This window comes from Schistocerca cancellata, chromosome 5, assembly GCF_023864275.1.
Source record: "Schistocerca cancellata isolate TAMUIC-IGC-003103 chromosome 5, iqSchCanc2.1, whole genome shotgun sequence".
In the NCBI taxonomy this organism is placed as follows: Eukaryota; Metazoa; Arthropoda; class Insecta; order Orthoptera; family Acrididae; genus Schistocerca; species Schistocerca cancellata.
Window position 1 is genome coordinate 479,122,529 of NC_064630.1, and position 16,374 is coordinate 479,138,902.

Here is a 16,374-nt window from a genome sequence, read left to right on the forward strand (position 1 = left end):
AGAATTACCATATGCACTTCTTTATAATGAACATTTCCATGTTTTGTCATAAGTTATTTATTGCCTTTTAAACAATAATACATTTAAGATATTTTCTACTTAGTCAGCTTCTGTGAGGTCTGTTCCAGTTGAGATCTGTGGAAAGTACATTAGAATATTTGTTTTTATTTGTAAATATTTATTGCATATTTCTGTTTTTCTGGCATCATAAACATCTGGAGGATCTCCTCACTAAAGATGTATTGAAACATAAAGTATATCTAAACCAATCTTAGGCTATGTACAGACTGAAACACCTTATTCAGTCGATGCCCTACACTCACTGGGCATGGATGCTGCATCTGCCACATTTCATCTTTTAGGCAGCAGGTAGCATATTTTTCACAATAGACTCGTAGCTATATACGACAATAAGACAGAATCTTCTCAGAAGATGTAGGAAAGACCCAAATGCTCGAAGATATGTCAAGATCATTCCACAGTATTCACATTCAAAAGCATGTTAGCATTGCATATGCTGGTATAGAGATTATGGTCTTTGAGAAGTAGGCCTATGCAGGGTGCTCATTTTAACTGAAGACATTGAAATATCTCAAACACCACACATCTGGTCAAAAAAAGTTATAATTCCAATTTGTTTGTCGTGGAGAGGGACATACCACATTCAATATCCCATCCCACCCATGAGTGGGTGGTGGGGGCAACTTTGAAATCTTATATGGGAATCATAATTTTTTATTGCAGATTATGATTCTATGGTAAAATTTACATACTTTTGTCTGAAGCATTTTCTTATTTCTCCACACATGATGCTGTAATTGCAGGAATATAAGTGGGTATAGAATTGTAACTTATGATAGGTCTCTCAATGGCTCTTGAAAATCCAATGGCACTTGAGACCCCCTCCACGCTGCAAGAATAGGACAGACTAGTATTTAGTAACTTGTAATTGGAAATCCCATTCACAATGTTGTATTCCTCCTACATATCAAACAGGACACTGCTCTGTGTGCCACTGTGGCCATGGCTTGAGGTGAATGCTACTCAACTTTTCCGAGTACAGTAAGTGTTTCATACATAGTACCACCAACTTCAGTGCATTTAGTGATCTGCTTTTCAAATGACCATACACAGGACAGAAGTGTATCTGCCAAAATATCAGCACAGGTGTTTCTCATGCAGTCAACCATGTCTTCACAGTCTGTTTGCACTTGCTGGTACACCTTAACTCTTAGATGCCCCTATGGAAACAAATTCAGTAACTTCAAATCCAGCGACCCAGGAGGTCAGTTAGTAGGGCTACCACTGCCAATCCACCACCCAGTGTAACCATGGTCTAATAATTCCTGTGTTTCAATTGTGTTATCTTCATACACTGTTGAACATCCAGGGCAACATCCTCAGCAGAACTAGTAGTTTCTGTTCCAAAACCGTTTGGCATCTGCATCCAATGAATGTCCAATTGACAAAATATAGACCAATGAATTTCTTACTCATCATGCCACACCATATCTTAACTGACAAGGGACATTTATGGTCAGCTTGCCATAACCAGAGGGAACTGTCTACACTTCAGTAATGCATGTTATGGCCGTTAACGCTATGTAACGGAACATATTAAAGGCTTTACTTTACCGAAGTATGCGATACCTTCCAAATTCAACCAGTTTAATGAGTATTTATGATTATAGAAAAGTTATTGTGTATGTTAACAATGATTGCATAACATGTCTCCATAAACAGTCAACCCATTAAATAATACTGAATAACTGACCCACACAAAAGTTTATATCACTTGATCACTGATACAGCAAATGTCATCATGTAGAAACACTAAGTTCATCTTAAATAATTAATACAGTATGAAGTACGAAAAATAGTGGCCAACTTAGGTATTTTGGATCTCCTTAAATAAAAATCACCCAGTGAAACCTATTTGTTCACTAGGAGCGTTTTCACTCAGTATTCACGAAATCAATCCTATTTCAGACGAAAACCAATGTAATTCTTAATCATTCATGTTATTTACTTATTTATGCAAATTAGAGAAGTCAATTGACAAACTTCTAAAAAACGGCCTTTTTGTAACAAAGAATTATTCTATCAAGTCAACAAATCTCTCTGTCATTTTAATAACATGTTAAATTATGGCACTCGATGCAAATTAATAACTTTTCTGCACAAATTATGATAACAGATGTACATGTGACTTGTAAACTATATCTCTTTTTAGTAGTTCTTTGACAATGTTATAAATACAAGCAGCAAGAACGGTCGGGAGGCAGTCGGAATGTCACTTTGGTAAAGTGTGTTTGTGTGTTATTGTTTGAGGTGGATAAACAATGCAAAGAACATGTAATGGAAGTACTACTTTGTGTTGAGTCATGGTCTTTGGTGGACAGTGGAATTAAGATGGCCACCAGAGTAATAAATATTTGAAGTTTACATATTTGTTGGTTTCGCTCGTTCTTTATCATCAAAAGCACATAAAAACACGGGACCTCATGTTTTTAACCCTAGACAACCAAATTTAGAGCCAGCATCAGCATCGAGACAGCAGCGATCCAGCAAGTAGCAGCGATTACCACAATACAATGCATTTTAATGGCGCCAACCTAACATCAAGTGCTAACAAGCTCCGTAAATGGGAGTGAAATAGTGCGATTATAGCAAATAGCTATATCTACGACTAGGCGACCATTACAGCTACCATAGTTTATGAATGTAGACTCACTGGAAAATAGCACCTAGACTGAGAATGTGGGTGTTGTTTGGATTTTGTTGGCATGCTCATTCACAAAACACTACCCAATTATTGAAACTGGTGGCATGAAGTTCCTGGTACAGCGACATGGTGTGGATGATACTTTTAATGATGCAGTATTGTGAAAATGCTACCTACAAACATAAAGGAATTGTAATGTAATTTCTGGGTGCTTAATCTGGGAGTTCACTGCCACTAGTACAGCTATTTCATTACCTTCTCCTGTAACACATTTGCTTAACTTTCTTTAGCTGGTCTGCACACTGCCGTCAGACATAAGTCTGTCCACAACCTCGTAAAAGAATGAATGAGTGTGAGCTTTCTCTGGAAAACACTTGTCATATAGGGCAACAGCAGCCTCAACATTCCTCCTACATTCTTTGTAAATTAGGATCATTTCAATATTTTTTTTCCGTGTTGCAACACTCATTGTCCACCTGCACATCGGTTCTCCAGATGATGTGTAGGTGTGCAGGCAATAAACACTGTGCAAGTATTTAATGTTTACAACTGATATCTGTTCCATGTCTGCACAATATGTGAGGTCTGGTCTCAGTGTACTGCCTGTTTTGATGTGTCACAGTTCTGTACATAGACATGGTGACACATTCAGTAGATCTCTCATCAAAATTTTGAGGAATACAATGTTGGCAATGGGGTTTCCAATTAGAAGATATAAAACAATGGTCTGTCCTATTCTCGCAGCATGGCGACAGGGTCACATGTGCCAGTGGATATTCAAGAGTTGTTGAATAGCAAGGCATAAATTGCAATTGTGTTCTCATTTCTATTTCTCCAATTACAGTGTCATCTGTGGAAAAAGGAAGGAAATACTTCAGGCAAAATGTATGTCAATTTTACACAGAATTGTAATCTGCAATAAAAAACAATGGTTCCCATTGAAGATTACAAAGTTGCCCCAGCCACCCACTCATGGGGTGAGGCGGTAGGTTGAGTGTGCTATCATTGGATGTCGCCCTCCAAGACAAACAAATTGGAACTATAACTTTTGTTGATACAATTTGTAGTTTTAGAGTTAAAATGAACACACTGTACATGTGATCGAGTTATCAATAGCTCAATGTCGCAAATCAACCATTTTGTCAGCAAACAGTCCAATTCTTATTTTTTGTTATTATTATACACAAACAATTTTATTACATCTCATAGTAACTTTGGTAACTGACATACTTTTCTCTTGGTGTTGTGGCTTCACTGCTCAAGGCACAAAGAAAATTTTCTGTATAAGTATGACTATTGTGTTGGTATATTCTCTGTGTTTTATTTCTTTTCTAATAATGTATGTTATACATGGAATTTTCTAAACTCAAAACATTTTGATGATACTGTTATTTATAACCTGAAAAATAAGATCAATAAAAGTAATACTACTATCTGCAAAGTGTACATAAACAGAGACATTTCTTATGCTTTCTAACCTTAAGCAGTTGCTAACATAAAGTAAATTATGCATTCTGATGCAGAATACAACTGTGCTGGTAAACAACTGGTCGCTGCAGATGGATAAAGAACACTGGGGTGATCCTGAAGTTTATCGACCAGAGCGTTTCATTAGTGAAACTGGACTACTTAGAGAGGATGACATATTCTTGCCTTTTGGTCTTGGTGAGTTACTGCTACTAGACAGAGTTATGGTAAAATAAGTTGTGGCTCATATCTGAGAGTTTTAATTTGCCTTTCAGGTCGACGTCGGTGTTTGGGGGAGCAGTTTTCAAAAAGCTTTTTATTCCAAATTTTTGCTGGAGTCTTGCAAAAATTTCAACTTGTTCCTGCTGATGGTACTGACCTGAAGCCTACTGCTTTTGAGGGCTTTAATCTTGCACCAAAAACTTATGACATCATTTTCAAATCTCGATAACTCTGCAAAAACAATACAAATGTACTTGTTTTCATTATTGTTGTAACAACCGAATCATAATAGATGAATATATTTTAATAAGTTTTATTACAGAGTTAATAACTTGTAAATAAATTTATTAAATTCTCATCTCCATACTACCAAAGCATTACTTCCAAAAATTTTATTTAAATTTGTGAGAGGAAAGAAAATGGTGAAAAGTAGAGGTGAAGTTTATAAAAATTTGTTATGTGAACAAGGAGAGGAGTGTTTTCATATTGACAGTTGTTGATACACAGACCATTAACAAACAATTAAATTCTAATTTAATTTCAATACTATACTTCGCAGTTTGTTTATGTCTATCTCATTAACAACTGAATGATATAATAATCTGTTAGGGAAACAATCATGTAGTGATGGCCTGATTTATTCTCCACTGTACTGTTCTTGTTAATCACAAGTTAATAAACAATTTATATAGGTTTAAAAACTTTTTCGCCTTTTTTCACACCAGATCTCCAGTTAAATGTTTTTAGATATATTTTTCCCACGTGGAATGTTTCCCTCTATTATATCCATATCATTAATTTATACAGGTTAATAGAAAACAATAGTTAGTACACTTCATAAGCTGCAAATTGAAACATGTTTCTAGTGAACCACTTGACTGACTAATATGCAAATACATACACAGAATCAAATTAAATGGCAACAGCAACTAAGACAATGGCTGCAGAAAACATGGCTAAAAGCTGTTGTTCTGGAACATGCAAGATTAAGTAATGTGTAACAGGGGTAGTTATCCAGGGGGCAGCAGGTAAAATGGACTTAAGCAATATTTTTGTCTCATCAAACTGTAAAGAAGTGTATTTAACTTACCATGTATGCTGGTTCTTACTCCAAATTTATTTCCCTGTTCTGCACTGCATGGAATTCTCTTATAGCAGCAGTGTATGACTGTGACCAGGAGTAGTGAAGTATCTTGCCTTTTTCACTGTTCTACCCCATGGAACGAGCCACAGACTGAGCATGTTCAGCTGCTAAGCAACCATGATACCACCCACTCAGATTTGTCTCTGGAGGGGGAAAGTTATAAAGTAGATTGAAATTCTACTCCCAGCCACTTCCATTGTAGTGCTAACCCTGCTGGACAGCCTGGTAGCTCTAAATCTCCCTGTATGGTTGAGCAGGAGGACCTCAGCCCTAATATTATACACTGGAACTTTGTAGTCCTAAAAACACCTCCAACCAGTGTTCAACAATCCAAACTCACATTCCAATTAATTCAACAGAACTTTCAAAGTCATAGCAATAAGCGCAATAAAGTTGGATACCTCTGCAGCAATTGATAACTCTGATGTTTTAGTTACAAGTGAACACTGATACACAGATGAGCTAAATAGTGTACGTAAGCCACTCTCCATAATCTATTGCTTTGCCTTCAGTAGAAACGAGAAACATGGTTGTGGAGTAGCTATCCTTGCATGAGTGGCAGTAACTATGATGTAACAGATGTAAGTACTTTCAATGTTGGGGATGTAATAGAATAATAACAAATGGGGAAAAGAGAACTTAATTATTATAGGCCTTAACAGACCTCCACCTGGTTGCCTAGATATTTTCTTTGATGTTCTTAGTGACCTGCTTGTTGACATAGACAGTAAACACTGCCATAAAAGTGGTTGGGTTAACATCACACTAACTGTAGATGTGAACATTGATTAGTTGTCCAATGACTCTAGCTCTAAAAAACTAATACTAATACTAGCTCAATTCAAATTAATATTTCTGATATTTTACGTACAATGAATCAATGCTGAAGCTTGCCATTTCTTACCACCATGCTGTACAGGTACTGAAAGAAGGTGGAAAAGTTCCTGTCAACTGCAAAAAGAAACAATATGTGACAAAAAGAACTACACCTGATGGCAAATAAAATGTTGCTGAATGTTGCCTTTGGAGTCCACTAGTCTCACAACACTAGAGCACTGTGACTTGTCTGAAACTTCTGTTGCTTCATCCACAATTACAGGAATGAAATGAAGGTCAATCCAAAGTTGAATGAATGTCTTCAAAAATACTTCACATATACATTCAATCAGTTCATTTTGTACAGTTTTTGAAAATCCATGGAAATAGCCCATTTTCCTCTGGTTTGCTCTCAGATCTTCATTTCTGTTTAGCATGAAAAACATGGCTCTGAAATATCCATGTTTCAGGGACTCTTCTGTCTCATCAGGACCTCTGAAAGCTAGCTCCTGCTTACACGAAAGACTTGGATGTCAGTTAGAACTATCATGAGTCTGTGACATTCATTAAGCAGCTCTGAATACTAAACACTTGTCTGCATAATTCTTTATATGAAATAAAGATGCTTAGATGATATTTAGAAGATGCATTCCATCCTAAACCTCTAGACAGATTTTCAGATTGTCAAAACCTGCAATGGACAATAAAATTTTTCTTGTGCTTAAGAGGAAACAAGGCTAGCACAATAATTTTCCTTTTGTTGAGTTAACATGTATCTACTTATGCTGCTCCTACCATGAACTCTGCAGTGTACATGTTCTGAACTTGTCTTTCTGCAGATGGTGTAAAGAAAGTGTCGAATGATCTTTCTTCAAAGCTTTGTGTCATTCAGTTACATATCTCCTTGAAAACAAAAGCTCCTATAAGAAAACAATGATGACCTCACTCAAAAGCGTTACAACAGTGCCTGTAGAGGGTAGAAGGTTAGGCCTCATCCATATTAACTGCGCAAGGGACATGTAATGTAAGGGAACCTAGAGAGTCAGTGCCATACTGTTGGCCTCCCATGCCATGGAAGAACACAGCAACAGGGCTACGACAGCATGCATCACCTCTTCTGTTCCTAGCAGTGACATCATGTTATATGCCAATGGAGCATTTTCAGGTGGCCTGGCATGCGTCTGACATCCTCACTATATGCTTCACACCTCTGGTTACTTTAGGTTATCACTAAGACTTTGCACTTTGACTTGCTTTCTAATGCTCATGGTGTAGAAGGAATAATGTCTTTCTCTCCCACTGACAAAACTGCATGAAGGTTTACTGTAAAAACAATTATTGATACTACTATGAAGGTTGACTGAAAAGTAATGCCTCCACCTTCATAGCTCTTCAACAGTTGGCAGCATTGGTATGCGGCATTTACTGGCTTGTTCTGTAGCCTCTTCTCTACAACTCCAGTTGGCAGGAAGCCTGAGCATTGAATGTTAGTGTTGTAACAGTGTAAAGCATGGAACCATGCACAGACAGTTGGGCAACGCAATTTAAGCAATGTGCAGTCATTGAATTCTTGACAGCAGAATGTGTCACCCCAAAGGAGATTCATGAGAGAATGAAAGCAGTTTATGGTGACTGTGTTGATGTGAATACTGTGCATTGGTTGGTGAGTAAGTTTTAAGATGCTGAGATGGGGAAAAAAAATCTGACGTGCATAACAAACAAGGAATTGGACATCCTGTGACAGCAACCACCGAGTTCCACAAGCAAAATGTTGACAGATTGATTCAGGACAGTTGTCATATCACTCAGAGAGAAACTGCAAGCAAAAGTGGCATTTCATATGAATGTGTGGGTCACGTTGTTGCTTTGCTTGGTTATCGGAAGATCTGTGCACGATGGATACCCTGGATGCTTACTCCTGAAATGAAAGCACATAGACTTGAAATTTGCCAGGAACTCCTCTCACGTTACGATAATGAAGACACACAGTACTGCTATCAACACAGTCACCATAAACTGCTTTCATTCTCTGATGAATAACCTTGGGGTGACACCTTCTGCTGTCAAGAATTCAATGACTGCACGTTGCTTAAATTGCAGTCACCAACCTTCTCTACAGGGTTCTATACTTTACACTGCAACAACACAACCATTCAGTGCTAAGGCTTTCTGCCGACTGGAGCTGTAGAGAATAGACTTCAGAACAAGCCAGTACCTGCTGCATACCAATGCTGCCAACTGTTGAAGAATTACAAAGATGGAGGCATTAGTTTTCAGTCAATCCTTGTACTACTACATCCTCTGATCAGCCACCATTGGTGCATTTTCAAAAGATAAAAATTGCTAGGAGTAATACACATCTGAGATGACTTAGATTCTTGAATCAGTGACGGGGACAAACTATGTCTATATGACCATGAATTTGTATTATGTTTATACCTCTAACTTTTATTGTTTTATCTTTTACAAAACACATAGTGAAAAATTACTGACTTTTAACTCTAAATGAATTGAAGTTAATAGCGGGTGCACTATCTCAATGGTGAGTAGTTTATGGGAGAAATAGTGCTTCCCCAATGAAATGAACTGTTTCTTCTTTTCCCAGTTTACCTTTGTCATATACGTTTCTTTATAGTTGCTTCCCAGAGTGAAACTCTTCTGGAAGTTGTACATACTAGTTTCACCATTCCTATTTTTAGTCTGTAAGAAAATTCCATATGTAACTTTGATTTATTTAATTGTCTCTGCCTAGAGTGAAACTCCTCTGGATGCTGTAAATAATACATTATTATTCAACTGTCTTATCATGTTCACTAGTAAAGTGAAATGCCTGTGCTAATTTTATACAAAACTGTTAAGGCTTTCATGGACACTTGTTGGGTGTATGCTCTGCCATGGCCAATTTCTCCACCCTCCCAAATCTGCAATATCACCTATGTTCTTTGATTCTCATGTTGATTGATCATACAGTCATTCTGATACAAACTATTTCGCATGTGCATGGTATGCGGTATATTCCTGACATTGCAGGTAGGGTCTTTTTTTACTTTGCCAATCTAAGACACTGTTTGATCTTTTTTTCGGTTTGAAAATAATCTTTATGCAATGTTTGCACAATATATGGCTAATTATGCCTGTCATTCTGTGATTTTAGAGTGAGAGGCTGTACCTGACATTTCTTTTCTGATTTGTCACTTCACTGAGTGTGTGGCTCTGTTACATTTCTAATATAACTTGTGGAGTACCCGTTGCTCCTAAAAACACTTTCCAGGTGTTTCATTTTGCATCTAAGGTGACGCAGCCACATATTCATCCTGCTCACGTTTTGAGCATGTTAATCATGTGACTTTTCTGGCTTGGGTGGTGGTTTGATAGTTTGTGCAGGTATTGGTCCACATGTGTCAGTTTTGGATACATGCTGTGTCCCAGGTTTTCACCATCCCTTGTGACCAGTACGTCTAGATATAGTAGTTTTTTGTCTTTTCTACTTCCATGGTAAATTTTAGATTGGCACAGAGGCTGTTCAGGTGTCTTAGAAAGTCCTTGAGCTGTTCTTCATGATGGCTCCACATAACAAAAAGTATCATAGACATATCTGCACCACACCTTAGTTTTACAAATTGCCAGCTTCTCAATGAAATGTCAGATGAGAAGCTAAAGAAACTAAAACTTGCACCAAATGACATCCTGATCAGCTTCAATGTTCTTTCTTTGTTTCCAAAAGTGTCACTCACTGACTATCTGGAGCACATCAGTTCCATTTTCCTGTAAGACGTCACAAAGTTCTTTCATGCATGTCCCACCATGTGCTATTTCATGTTTAATGGCAATCTCTATGACCAGCTGGGAAATGTTGCCATGGGTAGTCCTTTTAGTACAGTAGTGGCCAACTTCATCATGGAACATTTCAAAGCATAGGCACTGGACTTGCCAACTTGTAAACAGAAGGTGTAGTACAGATATGTCAATAATACTTCTGTTGTGTGGAGCCATTGTGAAGAACAGCTCAGTGACTTCCTAAGACACTTGGACAGCCTCTTTGCCAATATAATATTTACCATGGAAGTAGAAAAGACAAAAAAACTACCATTTCTAGATGAGCAAATCACAAGAGATGGTGAAAACCTGGGACACAGGGTGTATTGAAGACCAGCACACAAGGACTGATACCAACACAAACTATGAAACCTCCATCTGAACCAGAAAAGATACATGATTAATATGCTCGTAATGTGAGCAGGATGGATATGTGAGCTGCGTCACCTCATATGCAAAATGCAACACCTGGAAAGTGTTTTGAGAAGCAATGGGTACTTCACAAGTTATATTAGAAGTGTAACAGAGCCAGACACTCAGCAAAGTGACAAATCAGAAAATGAAATGTCAGGTATGGCCTTTCTGATATACAATCCAAAAGTGACAGACAGAATCAGCCATATATTGTGCAAACATGGTGTAAAGATTATTTTCAAACTGCCAAATAAGGTCAAAGAGTGTCTTAGATCAGGAAAGTAGATAAGGGCTCCACTTGAAATGTTACGAATGTACCACAGCCATGCACACGTGTCAGAATGACTGGACAATCAATCAACACCAGGATCAAACAACATAAGAACATTGCAAGTTGGGGCAGGAAGTTTCATATCAGCGCTCACTCCGCTGTAGAGTGAAAATTTCATTCTAGAAACAACTCCCAGGCTGTGGTCAAGCCATGTCTCTGCAATATCCTTTCTTCCAGGAGTGCTAGTTCTGCAAGGTTCGCAGGAGAGCTTCTGTGAAGTTTGGAAGGTAGGAGATGAGGTACAGGCGGAATTAAAGCTGTGAGGATGGTGTGTGAGTCGTGCTTGGGTAGCTCAGTTGGTAGAGCATTGTCCGCGAAAGGCAAAGGTCCCGAGTTCGAGTCTTGGTGCAGCACACAGTTTTAATCTGCCAGGAAGTTTCATAACAGCGCTCACTTCGCTGTAGAGAGAAAATTTCATTCAAGCCAGTATCTGTTTACCTTCAGCTTTCTTATTTCTTGTTGAAGCTATTCCTGTGTTTTTGTATTTCTATAGCTTCTCTGAAGAAGCAGGTGTGATAGTGCTTATCTACAGCCAGAAGTGTCATCACTTCTGTCTCTAAGCTGGTCGTAGGTTGTGTTCCAAAAATGAACAGCATAGAGACGGAAGTGATGACACTTTCTGCAAGACCTGACCATCATTTTGCTGGACATTGCTCAAGCATGTACAGTGCAAGCTGTTACTGATTTACTTGACTGATGGGGCTCCTAAGTGCTATACCACCTACTGCAGTCCCCTGACTTAAGCTCTCATAGATTCAACTCGATTTCCAAACTGAAGGAAACATTTCACGGAATTCACTTCAGAATTGCTAAAAATTTGTTGGGCAACAGACCGCGACGCTCAAACTGTCAATACAACTGGCGCTGCTAAAAGTATCCTATGACTTCCATACCACTGGCAGTGGGTTATACACAATGCTGGTGACTACTTTGAAGATCAGTAAAACTTTTAAATACATATATATTTTGTACGAGCTGTAAAGAAATTGTTGCCACTATTATTGTTCCAACCTTTGTATTATTTTGTCATTTGTTATACTAGAAAATGAATCTTAAATATTATGTATTGCAAGTATTTCAAGTACTTCAAAACATGAAGCAATAAAGAACGCTGAAAATTGGGGAACCAGAAAGGTCATTCTTATGGAAATAATTTTTACAGTGTTCTATATAGTCTAGTCATTATGTTTTAATGTGCCTTATCTTATGAGGGAAATAATTTCCTAAAAACTTGTTATTACTATTTTCTGAAACAATGTAGGAATCAGTAGAATCATCAGTCCTGATTGTTGCCTGTTAACTGTATGAGCATTTGACTTTTTCCCAATGGAATGAACTGAAAACATCAGTGTTAGTTCAAACAGGAACAATAAGGTTGTTTATATTATATTCATTTTTAAATTTCCAACGGAAAATGCCTTTATAAATTGTTTATAAAATATATACTGATCAAAATTTTCTGATTTCTTTTGCTGAAATTGCTTGAGAAATTGTACATAATGAACCTATTCTAACATTTTCTTTATATGTAACCAATTGAGAAAAAATGCCTCTACTACCCTATTCGTTTCATTATTATTCATTGCAATTTAGGATGTATGACTTTTGTTGCACAGCAGAGTGAAAATCTGAGTATTGGCTACCTCTTCCTCAGTTAACAAAAAGGGAGACATATGCACAGTACATGACTAAAGTTTATGGAAATTTCACTTTTATGCCTATGTTTTTAAATGTATATTTCAAATAGATTAATTATATATGCCCTGTTCATATTTTCTGACTGTAAAAACTATATTTTATTTCTCTAAGAGTATGTCTCATGTAACTGAAACCCACAGCTGTCATATATTTATTAACCAGTATTACAGAAACAAAAACTGTTGCTGCCGCATGAGAGTGTAAAGTAACTTTGAGAGAAGGACTGACATGCAAACAGATTTGAAAATCAATGAAAATGTATGAGACCTAAAGCCATATATGTGACATGAATGGAATAGTAACTAAGAGAAATTTACGTGGAGGGGTAGGATGGTGGGTGGTGGTTGTGGGGGGGAGGGGGGAAGGGAGAGAGGTAGGAGGAGCGAACATGGGGAAAAATCAATCTTATGTCAAAAAAAAATAGGAATAAACTTTATAAAACATCTTTAAAATGTTCATAAGATAATATTTTTTATTTTAATTACTGTTATCATAAAACTATTTGTTGATTTACTTGGAATACAGAAATGTAATTTAAGTTTAAGATTGATTCTAACAGAGAAGATAACAGCAATTAGCCACTTTTTACAAAGCTATTAATTTATTTAAATAGTGCCGGTACTGGTTTCAAACTGACAGGTTCATCTTTAGACAACTAGTTCACATTAAGGTACATTTTACATTAGCTTACACGTTTTGTTTTCCCAAATGATGAAATTTGGTAGGGGTGAGAGTGCCCTATAACCAAACCAAGATGTGAGACAATGTCTTTTTAACTTTATTAGTGCCTCACAATGATTTTAAATGACATAAACGAATTATTTATATAAATAAATAGCACTGAAACAAGTGGTTGGTTGCTGTTATCTCTTCTGTATGAGTGAAACTATATTCTGCACACAGCCACAGGCTCAGAATGTCAGTTGTTGACAAATAGTATTTTAAGTTGATGGTAATATGATATACTTACTTCTATTTGCAAGTTTGCCTCACATCTGTATACTGGTATTAATATTGTCAGTGTTTACTATCAATATGTCATGTAGCTTGTAAAGTGTATAAAACATATTTGAAAAACTTACTTCATTAATGAACATGTGGTGACTTTTAACCAAGTCGTGTATAACATCTTTGTTTTTCATTATTTTTGTGTGCCTCTCTGTGGTCACCTGCATATTGGTAAACATGTGTGTATGGAGAATCAACAGAATATACACAGTAGTCCATCTGAAGTTTTGGATGAGATTATCTTCAAAACTACACATCATGTAAAAATAGTGGGTAAGACAAGTTTGTAAGCTCAAAAGGAGACATGAAGTGATACTACATGTAACCCCCCAGCCCCACCCCCTTGGGTAGAGTGAGGGGCCACTTTTAAATCTTAAATGGAAATCCCCATTTTTTATTGCAGATTCGGATTCTGCATAAAAAGTAATCAAGTTTTTTAACCATTGACAGATGGCCCTGAAATCGATAAAAACGTAAAATTGGGGAAGAACTCCGGTTTATTTAGAATGGTCCGAGAAGGACGCATTAAATCGATACAAAATGTGCACCAATTCTTTCATTGCGCCAAATTAAGCTATTTTTTTGCAAAATGTACCTATCCTACCTGTCACAGTTTTTGATGAGGTGAGGCAGAATGGTACGGTATTAAAATCTCGTTAGGGAACTCTTCGCAATTGCATTACTCATCCGATTGTGGCACTACCATGGCCAAACTGCGAAGTATGGCTCAGTATAAAGGTTAGTGCAATGCGATCAGATATCATTTAACTATCAGATTGTGTACCATAAACAGCAACTGACGAAAGTAAATTATTCTTTAACGAAACATGGTTCACTATCCTCCTACAGAGATTGATGATATGATGTTAATTTTGGGTGAATGCCACAACAATTATGATGCATCTGCACAATTGTATGCGGATCATTTGCCAAACAGACGACATCCAAGCGAAAACATTCAAAATTGCACTCAATGAGCTCGAAATGGATACATGCACTGTCCACCTCGTCATCGCAAATACAATGAAAATGTTCCTTGTACCCTTATCGCTCTCGCCTGTGTTCAAATGGATCCTGAAATTAGTAGTCATGCATTTCAGAGACAAACTGGATTACTGAAATCAACTGTTTTGTGGATTTTGAAGGCACATTAATATCATCTGTATCATATCACACTGACACAGGCATTAACACCAAAAGATATGCAACTATGAATGCATGTCTGCCAGTGGGCCTTGGAAATGATAAGAGGTGTCAATGATTTTTTTAGATAGTTATGTTCACCAATGAAGCCACATTCAAAAACAATGGTGAATTAAATCGTCAAGATCGTCATTATTGGTCCCCAGTCAATCCACGCTGGCACAGGCCCGTTGACAATGAACACAAACGGTCGTTAATGGTCTGGTGTGGAATTTTAAACAGTTACTTGATAGAAACGTATTTTTTTGACCAAAATGTTATTGGGGAATCTTATTTACAACTTCTCCACGATGATTTGTTGGAGTTAATGGGAGATGTTGATTTAGAAACTAGGCAACGAATGTGGTTCCAACAGGATGGAGCAGCTCCCTATTATGCTAACAATGTGCGTAATGTTTTAAATTTATGGTACCCTGGTCAGTGGATAGGACACGGCCGACCAATTCAGTGGCCTCCACGTTCAGCAGACCTAACATCACCTGATTTTTTTCTGGTGGGTTTATTTAAAAAATATTGTTTATGAAAGACAGCCTACAATCAGAAACGATATGGAGCAATGCATCCGAAGAGTGTGTGCAGTCATACCATGGGATGTGCTGTTCAAAACTGTGGACAACTTTTGCAGACGATTGACTTTATGGATTGAAGCAAAAGGGTATAATTTTGAACAATTTCTTCGAGGCTAATTTCATTAATTAAGCACCCCAAATTGTGAGAGGCAAGGGGACTCACACTAATGAAGCATACCATGAGAACATCATTCTACTACGTCCATGTCGTTGTTCCTGGGTAATGCTAAAAGTAGGATACACTACATTTTGTACAAAAATAGTTTAATTTGGCATAACGAAAGACTTGGTGCACATTTTTTGTCGATTTGATGCGTCTTTCTTGGGTAATTCTAAATAAATCAGAGTTCTTCCCCAAGTTTACGTTTTTCTCGATTTCAGCGCCATCTGTCAATGGTTTTAAAAAAAATTCATACAAAACTTGATTACTTTTCTATGGAGAATCCGAATCTGCAATAAAAATGGGGGGTTACCATTTAAGATTTAAAAGTTGCCCCTCACCCCACCCAAGGGGGTGGGGACTGGAGGCCATGTGTAGTATCATTTGATGTCCCCCTTTGAGCTTACAAACTAGTCTTACCCACTATTTTTGCTCGATGTATAGTTTTTGAGAAAATCTCATCCAAAACTTTTTACGGGGTGCTCCATTGATAGTTACCGGGCCAAACATCTCACGAAAAAACTACAAAGAATGAAACTCGTCTAGCTTGAAGGGGGAAACCAGATGGCACTATGGTTGGCCTGCTAGATGGTGCTGCCATAGGTCAAATGGATATCAACTGCGTTTTTTAAAATAAGAACCCCTCATTTTTTATTACATATTCGTGTAGTATGTAAACAAATATGAATGTTTTACTTGCACCGCTTTGTGGTAGATGGCACTGTAATAGTCACAAACATATAAGTACATGGTATCACGTAACATTCTGCCAGTGCGAACAGTATTTGCTTCGTGATATAT

At 37.3% G+C, this 16,374-nt stretch overlaps 1 protein-coding gene across 2 annotated transcripts in view; it reads left to right on the forward strand.

The window, feature by feature from the left end:
* Positions 1-5,056, forward strand: part of LOC126187771 (methyl farnesoate epoxidase-like) — a 308,053-nt gene extending 302,997 nt beyond the window's left edge. For both annotated transcript variants that reach the window (XM_049929035.1, XM_049929036.1), the window contains 2 exons: positions 4,249-4,390; positions 4,468-5,056. In XM_049929035.1, the coding sequence (XP_049784992.1) occupies positions 4,249-4,390; positions 4,468-4,643 (318 nt within the window). In that variant the 3' untranslated portion in view covers positions 4,644-5,056. The remainder of the gene's footprint in view (positions 1-4,248; positions 4,391-4,467) is intronic.
* Positions 5,057-16,374: the final 11,318 nt, after the last annotated feature.